The sequence below is a fragment of the Aplysia californica genome, unplaced genomic scaffold (assembly GCF_000002075.1).
Source record: "Aplysia californica isolate F4 #8 unplaced genomic scaffold, AplCal3.0 scaffold00050, whole genome shotgun sequence".
Taxonomy (NCBI): domain Eukaryota; kingdom Metazoa; phylum Mollusca; class Gastropoda; order Aplysiida; family Aplysiidae; genus Aplysia; species Aplysia californica.
This window is the reverse complement of record NW_004797320.1, coordinates 1,647,946-1,657,297: the sequence shown is the minus strand read 5'-3', so window position 1 is coordinate 1,657,297 and position 9,352 is coordinate 1,647,946. Positions and strand designations below refer to the sequence as shown.

At 43.3% G+C, this 9,352-nt stretch overlaps 1 protein-coding gene across 1 annotated transcript in view; it reads right to left on the bottom strand.

The window, feature by feature from the left end:
- Positions 1-9,352, bottom strand: part of LOC101845387 (adhesion G protein-coupled receptor E1-like) — a 15,062-nt gene that overhangs the window by 4,138 nt on the left and 1,572 nt on the right. The window contains exons 2-4 of the mRNA XM_035968303.1: positions 8,990-9,115; positions 7,073-7,198; positions 5,320-5,445 (exon numbers count right to left, since the gene is read on the bottom strand). Of these exons, the coding sequence (XP_035824196.1) occupies positions 5,320-5,445; positions 7,073-7,198; positions 8,990-9,115 (378 nt within the window). The remainder of the gene's footprint in view (positions 1-5,319; positions 5,446-7,072; positions 7,199-8,989; positions 9,116-9,352) is intronic.

Below are 9,352 nucleotides of genomic sequence, written 5' to 3'. Positions count from 1 at the left end.
TAGATAGATAGATAGATAGATAGATAGATAGATAGATAGATAGATAGATAGATAGCATAATTTGTATAGCGCATATTCCCGCTCGACAGCAAGCTCTGTTCGCTTAAGACTAGAATATTATTTCCCCAGCAAACTATAGAACACTCAGAAACATTCTCAGCGTCCCGCAAAATGGTATGGGTTTAACGCTCCTATCAATAAAATTAGTTTTTTAAGAGGCTGAACCTCCGAGTTTTACGTCCATCTCCAAAAAGGACCGAGCCAAATGAGAAATTCATTTAAATTGTGCATTTCCCGAGGACACAACGTTGGACCTAGCTGACGGCAATCTCACGATAACGAGTCCCCCGTAGCCTAACCACTTGACTACCGACGCCATGCTGCATTTTGTAGATGATATCATCATCATCATCATCATCATCATCATCATCATTATGGTAGACAAAGCAGAGTAAGCAGGGAGAGTTTAAGGACAATTTTCATCATCATCAGGTACTCAAAGTGGCAAGCTGTCCCCTTCACGATGGGGAGTACCGTCCTAACGAAGACAGCCACAACCAATGGGGAAGCTCTGCAGCCGACTCAAAGTCACTACAAAGAGGCACCTCCACTCGCCAATCAGGGAGAAGACATCAAGAAGATCTGACCTTTGGCAACAAGCACGTCCCAGCGTGTTTTTGGAGAGCGGGAGCAGACTCCTAGTCGCTGACTTCCGCATTCCTGATCCTCAGATCAAGACTGGAAAAACCACAATCTACTCTGGATACAGAAAGATCAGATTGAGTCGTGCAGGTGACATTGAACTAAACCCGGGACCAGAGGAGCTGGTGCGGTGTAGCGAGTGTGGGGTTGCATTTAGCGTAGCCAATCTACCAAAAGCTAAGATATGTAATCAGGAGGGGTGTGAAAAAAGGACACACAAAGGGCCAAAATGTAGTGGTATCAGTAGGTGGAGCTCCAGGCAAGAATGGACATGCCGTGTCCACAGAGGTGAGCCTCCACTGGGTAGCGACCAATCAGCAGGAATCCCATCAAGCTCTGCTAAAGTACATTGCTTGAGTTGCAATGAGACTATCCGTAAAACCTATGGAGATTCTCAGGGCCTGAGGTGTATTGAGTGTGGGAAATGTTGCCACAAGAAACCAGAATGTTGCAAGATGACGAACGAAGAGATGAAAAGACGTCTGAACAACTGGACATGTTGGAAATGTATTGATGCCCAAACCCCACTGCCAGAGGCTTCCATGCCAAATCTTGACACTTCAATAGATGATATATCCAAACAAATGAAGTCATATGAAAAGAAATGCTTGCGCATTCTTCAATGGAATGCCGATGGTATAAAGACGAAGGTTGGCGAACTCGAGATGAGGCTTAAGGAGCGTCATATTGATTTGGCAATGATCCAAGAGAGCAAACTGGGAAAAGGACAAATAACCCCACATATCAAAGGTAACATCGCGATTCGGGAAGACAGACAGGGGGCCCGAGAAGAAGGATTGATCAACTATGTCAGAGATAGTTTGGTGTATGAAATAGTGGATAGAAGGGCGAAGACAGTAACAGAATCGCTGACCATCAGGATAAGAATGACAAGAAAAAAGTGGATAACTGCCACTAATGTCTACTGCCCACACAAGAACAGCACAGGTCAAACCATCCAGCTTGATTTGAACAGCATCCCAGTGTCGCCATCCAGCATCATTTGCGGTGACATCAATGCGCATTCCCAAGTCTGGGATGAGATTCAGCCAGAGGATGCGCGAGGAGAAGATGTAGTTGAATGGGCGTGTCATAAATTGCATGACATCCTGAATGATGGTTCTGTCACCCGAATCAACAAAACAACAGAGGCTGGTAGCTCGCCAGATGTCACGCTATGTGGAAGTGTCTGGAAGAGCAAATGTGTATGGTCGGTGGATGATGAAGATCTCGGTGGTTCTGACCATTCTGCAATCATCATTGTAGTGAACAGAGCAACTTAACATCAATCGATCTTTGCAAAAACGCCACGATGGAGAAGAAACGGAGGGAACTGGCCAGACTTTCGAAATGAGATTGAAAGCAAGATGGATAACTTACCGAAAACTGACGATCTGAATCTGCGAGTCCAACATTTCAATGCCATCTTACTTGAAGCAGCTTATGCGCATGTCAAGAAGGTGAAGCGTCAAAGAAATCCCACTCTTGGATGACCCCCAAGTGTCGTGGACTGATCAAGAAAAGAAACCAGCTAAGAAAAAATATCTCCTCACACAGGGAGGAATGGTTACAAGCTTGCAAAGATGTTACAGAAGCTGTCCAAGAAGCAAAGACTAACCAGAAGAAGGGGGTAGTTAATGGCGTGATAAATGATCTGGACGAAAGGAAAACTTGGAGTTTCATCAAATCTCTAAATGGATCACCAGATACCAACTCTCCCAACGAAGTACTGAAACACAACGGGAAAAGGATATCATCAGCAAAGAAGAAAGTTGAGCTTTTTGCCCAGCACTATGCAAAAGTCAATAAGCTCCAATTTACCCAAGAGGAGCGCAGAAGAAACAAACTCCGATTGAAGCGATTACTGTATGACGATGTGAACAGCGAAGATGAACAACAATCATACCCAGACTTTATCATGAAAGAGCTGGAGCGTGCCATAATATAAATGAAGAGAAGAAGTGCTCCAGGACCCGATGATAGACCACCATCTTTCCTAAAAGAGCTTGGCCCACTCGCAATGAAAGAATTGCTCAGCATATGTAATCTGTCGCTTAACCAAGCAGCGTGCCCACAAGACTGGCGTAAGGCATTTGTCATTCCTCTCTTGAAAGCTGGTAAGTCACCTTGTGATTATGACATCCTTTCGACCCATTAGTTTGACATCCTGTGTCGTGAAAGTTATAGAAAGGATGCACACTGAAAGAATTTACTACCTGTCAGAGAAGAATGAGTGGATTGCAGATATTCAGGCAGGTTTTCGCCAAGGTCATAGCTGCACGGACCAGAACATCAGAATCTGTCAAGGAATTGAGGATGGTTTTCAACAAAAGCCAACATTCCATCGATCAGTCCTAGTCCTGCTGGACTACCCCAAGGCATATGATACGGTTTGGCGTGAAAGACTATTACTGTCAATGGCTGACAAGGGAGTTCCGTTGCGTGCAATCAGATGGGTCCATGGTTTCCTGAGAAACAGACAAGCCCGTTTTCGCCTGAATGGAGAAACAAGCAAGAGCCAGAGTTTCAAGCAAGGGCTTCCCCAAGGAGCTGTACTATCACCGCTGCTGTTTATATTCTTCATAAACAACCTGGCAGAATCCCTCCCAAACCCTGACTCACAACAACTAATCTCCGCCAAGCTGATCTACTCAATGTTCGCTGATGACTGCACAACACTGGCCAGTCACGCAAAGAGAGAAAAGACAAATGAAGAGACACAGTTGATTGTGGACATGGTTGTGAAATGGAGCAATGAATGGAAGCTTGCCTTGAATGCAACCAAGAGTGAAGTGTGCTTCTTCTCAACATGGGTGAAGGAGGCAACGTGGCAACCAATAATTCAGATCGAAGGGAAAAATATACCATTCAACCCCACTCCACGTCTGCTGGGCGTCTACCTGGATAGACAGCTAACCTTCAACAAGCACATTGAGGAGGTGTCCAAAAGTGCAACCTCAAAAATGAAGGTTATCGGTGCTGTCAGCAACTCAAAATGGGGCTGGGGCAAGGAGTCGCTCAAAAAAGAATACCAGATGTTTGTGACAAGCAAGATGGATTATGCTGCTCCAGTGTGGCAGCCTTGGCTGAGTGAGACTAGTGCAAAGGCCCTGGACAGAATACAAAACAAATCCCTCCGACTTGTATCAGGTCAGCTGAAAAAACACCAACAGAAGCGCTGCGCTATGAGACCAGAACTGAGCACTACACCACCTATGCAAAGAAAGCCCTTGATCAAGCAGTCAAGCCTAAAAACAGCAGGAAAAGTTGGTTTCGGATGGGCGCCGATCTAGCAGACCACCTCCCCCCTGAAGCAGAGAATCGATGGCCGATCAATATGGTGCGAGCTTGTCCATGGGAGACCCATGGCGAAATCGAAATTCGGACAGAATTGAGAGGAGTAAAAGGAAAAGGTGATGATCCTGTAAAGGCACGTGAAGCAGCTGAGGATGTGATCAAAGAGGTTAGTGCGGATGTGACAATTTTCACCGATGGATCGGCTGTCACAGGATACCGCGAAGGTGGAGCAGCAGCAGTGGTGAGAATGAATGATGAACCACCACGAACAGAAATTATCAAAACTAAAGGTGCATTCCTTACATCATCTTATGGCGAGGAATGCCAGGCAATGATGTCTGCTGCACAATGGATTGCTGACAATTGCCACAGTAGGACCAATGTGCTGATCTTGACTGACAGTCAGTCCCTCTGCAAGAGGCTGCTGGGCAACAGCTCGGACATGAATGATTTGCGCCGAAAGTTCAGTGAAGCCAGAGCCACTATAATAATCCAGTGGATTCCAAGCCATGTTAGAATAGAAGGAAATGAGGCAGCAGACCAAGCTGCAAATGAAGCCAGAGAGATTGAAAGAAACAGACGACCAACAACATACAGAGGAGTCTTTCCAATGATCAAGAGGGAAATCAAAGACCCACCATGTAGAACTAAGTACCAGCACATGGAAGATGTGTATTCTGGATACTCCTATAAGCGGGAACAAAAGTCTATCAAATGTCGCTGGGACCAGGTTGAGCTAGCGAGACTGCGGTCGGACCATCATTGGAGTTTAAGATGGTATAAGAACTTTGTCAATGAAAAGCTCAGCCCATGTTGCCGAAGATGTGACCATGATTAGGAAGATGTCAAACATATGTTTGAATGTTCAGGAACGATGGCAATTCAAATGGAGTTATTTGGACGAGTGGAGGTGCCGCTAAGCATATTGACAATGGAGCCGAAAAAGAGCCTCGCTCTCGCTCGAAAATTTCTTCGTGGAGTCTGTCAGGCCCATTAAGGAAACAAACAAATCATCATCATCATCATCATCATCATCATCATCATCATCATCATCATCATCATCATCATCATCATCATCATCAAAAACAAAGACCACAATAACAATGATGATTATATAAGTAACATCACCAACACCAACACCAACAATAATAAAGATCACAATAGCAATAAAATATCATGGCAGCAACAACAACTGCAACAACAACAACAACAACAACAACAACAACAACAACAACAACAACAACAACAAATGTGGGGTGGGGGGGGGGGGGGGGACAAAAAGAGTTTTTACTAAAGGATACAATCGAAATCACGACCTACCTTGACACGTGTCGTGGGCTGTGAGTGTAAATCCTGTGTGACAGAGACATGTGTAGTTTCCTAGTGTGTTGTTACACTCGCTGTGTGGGGGACAATGGTGGAGGTTCTCACTACACTCGTCTATGTCTGAGGGGGCGGGGGGGGGGGGATTAGTTAAAAGGAGGGGGTGGTTAGTGGGATGGGGAAAGTGATAGGAAAGTAATAATTTGATGTAACTTTGACTTCGATGTTCTGCATTTTGAAAACAGAGCAGTCACAAACATTACGCAAAACATGGACTTAACAATACATATTGTGCCCATTAGTATTTTGTTAACTAAGGAGACATTGGTTTTGCGAAGATCACGAAACCTTTGGGCATGGACTGGGTTAAATTTTGGACATAATTATCTGTCATTTCATTTCAAATGTCACAGAAAGTTGAAAACAAAGCGTCTGAAAAGGGAGCAAAGTTGCATTTCTTGAGCTGCTGTTTCATGGGGTTCCACATATTATTTATTGTAAGATTCGTATCGGGGCTATTTACTGATTATCACTTCGTCGTTGGTGTGACTTGCTTTTCCTAGAATTATGCAAAGGTGCTGGTCTTGTGAGAATGTACTTTGTCAAGTGGTCGCTTTTAAGCACAAGGGAGCTATCCCGAAAAATGCTGTTTTGAGAAAATCGAAGGAAAATTTTTGCCCCTTGTTCAGTTTCTTTAAAATACATGGAGGGTTGTCTCTATAACCAAACAAATATACACACCAGTGAAACCAAACTTCTTCTATAGGTAAGGCAATGTTCATTTTTGGTGTAGGTCAAGATTTCTGGAAACTCCTGAAATTTGGGTTAGACCGCTTGTCCTTAAAAGCGACCATATGTAAAGATGTCTACCCGAATGACACCAAGACAAAAAAAAGGTTCCAGCACTTGCGCAATTGCCCTCTCTAAACGATGCCACCCACTGTAAGGTTTTGTGTATCCCAGCCAGACCGTCCCTAATCATGGTAGTTTCGTGGTCTCAGTTCCTTCGTGGCATATAACTTTGTCCCAAATTTAACTAACATAGTCTACGCTTGAAAAAGTTTTGGTGCTCCACACGGAACCAAAAGCTCGTAAATAAAAATACTAATGAACACATTTAACATCAAGTCCAAGTTTGGCGTGGTATTGGCAACTGCTGTGTTTTCACCCCATCTATCTTAACCCAATCTTGGGGTCATTTTGTACCCCCGGGGTTGTATTCTTTACATTTTAGAATACTTCTAGTGCGAAGATCTCTTTGAAACTTTCAGTATTTCTCCAAAAATCATTTTGACAAACTGCTAAGCAAAGCGTACGGATCGGATTAACGAGTAAATTTCCTCTTTAGAATATGGTGGCACAAAGTTCGCCACGTCATTTGGATACGATAGTAAAACACGACGTACGGATAGGGTTAAAAATTCGTCGAAAAGCATTGCTAAATGCAGAGCCAATAATATCTCCCATTCATTTGATATGCAATATATCCATTCCACCATGGTTAATGCACCAAAACACAAACGCAAATACACTTTTACGTGTTTTTTTATCATCAGCAACAACAACAATTATAATCATAAAAGTAACAACACCGCAACCATCACTACCAACAACAACAGCAACATAATATAGGCCCCTATAACAACATTACCAGAAGCAATAATAACAAAAGCAACGCCAACAATAACAACACGTGCAGAAGGATGAAACATGGTCATTGCTTAGGGATAGGATGGAAATCATGACCTACCTTGACACGCGTTGTGTCCTGACTGTGTAAATCCTGTGTGACAGAGACATGTGTAGTTTCCTAGTGTGTTGCTACACTCGCTGTGTGGGGGACAATGGTGGAGGTTCTCACTACACTCGTCAATATCTGAGGGGGAGGGGGGAGGAGGTGGATGTGGAGAAAAGGGAGGCAGGTTGAGGTTTAGAAATGCTGGATTTAAGAGAGAATGAGAGCAGCTAGAAAAGGCAGATGTAGACGGATATTGAGAAAGAGAGAGAGAGAGAGAGAGAGAGAGAGAGAGAGAGAGAGAGAGAGAGAGAGGAGGAGGAGGAAGAGGAGGAAGAAACAGATATAGAAACAAAAGAAAAAGACAGATAGAAGCAAAGAGAGGGAGGGAGAGAGAGAGAGAGAGAGGAAGAGGATGAAAGAGAGAGAGAGAGAGAGAGAGAGAGAGAGAGATAGATAGATAGAGAGAGAGAGAGAGAGAGAGAGAGAGGGGAGGAAGAGGAGGAAGAAACAGATATAGAAACAAAAGAAAAAGAGTTCTATTTTTTTTTAATGAGCCAAATCCTGCTCAATGATTAAGATAAATAAAAAGTTCTAAAAAACTATATCTAATCCTGGCTCCTTCTTTCTGTTATTTTAAAGCCAAACTTATGGTAAAAAGATTATGTAACACCTAGCCTTGTCGGATAAAAGCAAAAAATCTCGCAGGTTCCGTGTACACGTTGCGCATGTTAAAAATCTCCTGATGGTTTTAAAATCAATAAGAGTAAGCTTCGGTCGCCACTCGAGAAAAATTCAAAATTCCTACCAAAACTGAAATTGCTCTAGTCAGTATTAAAACATAATCTTGTGGAGTACCTTCAAAATCGGAATCGGAAGTCAAGGGGCCCTGTGAAGTAGGAATAGCGGTCACATACATAAAAATCAGTTGCACTACACGTTTAAGAAACAGCAGTCGACTATCCCTAAGATCAAGCAGAGCAACGCAAAGAAGAAGAAGGAGACTAAAGACAGTGAAAATAAAATGGAAGCAAAAGAAATGTGGTTTCATAGAAGACTGTTGAACATTTCTAAGTTGCAAAGGACATAAAAAAGGCTCCAACCCTGAGGGCCACATGACCTAAGGATAGGTGCACAATGAAAGGAGCAGGTTACAATAAAATCTAATGTTATAGAAGATGTCGAATCCTTCTATCTTGGAAGCATAGTTGACAGAGAGGGAGGAACAGGTTCTGAAATACGAGTAAAGTCCCGCATCGGAAAGGCACAGGCTGCTTTCACATCTTTGAAAAAAAATTTGGAGGACCAGGGATATCACACTTCGAACAAAGCTGAGGATTTTCAACTCAAAGGTGAAGTCAGTCTTGGTGTATAGATGTGAGCAGTGGGACATATCTTAGATTTGCATAAAAAGGATCCAGATTTTCTTCCACAAGTGTCTAAGGAAATTACTGAGGATCACAATATGGACTGACAGGGTCACCTACTAGGAAGCGTTAAGGAGAACATTCTCTGATCCAGGGGGAAAAAAGCAATAATGATGAAAAGAAATCAAATTTGGTAGTACTTGAAGAAGCACACGAGGACCACTTGCTGATAATAGATAACTAGGAAGAGATGAATACAGTTTCTGGGACACACGAATAGACATAAAGGCCTTGAACATCTAGCTTTTATAAGCAAAACTGAGACCAAAGGAGACTGAATCAGACCCACAGTAACATTCGCGGAGAGCCAAAACAAATGGGGAAAGATGAGCGTCGTTCTTCATGCTCTATGTCACAACGACCCAAAGTTGGCCCCAAATAGAGTCGAGACCTCGGATGGCCGTACAGGGTTCAGTAAGTTCTGGAAGGTTTGCTAAAATTCACTTATACCGAGACAGTATGTTAAAAGAAAGGAAAGAGAAAAAGAATCCTTTCATGGCCTCACCTTGGCACGTGTTGTATGCTATTTGAGTAAATCCTGTGTGACAGAGACATGTGTAGTTTCCTAGTGTGTTGTTACACTCGCTGTGTGGGGGACAATGGTGGAGGTTCTCACTACACTCGTCTATGTCTGGAAAAGAACACGGTTTGAGAGGTGGGGTAGGGGTGTGATATTGGCTGGTTTATTTATTGAAGATCGCTAGATGATGATGTGATGATGATGATGGCGATGATGATGATGATGATGATGATGATGATGATGATGATGATGATGATGATTAAATATCGAAATAAGTCCACCCCCCCCTCTCTCTCCTTCTCCCTCTCTCACCCACTCGCACGCACACACACACACACACACACACAC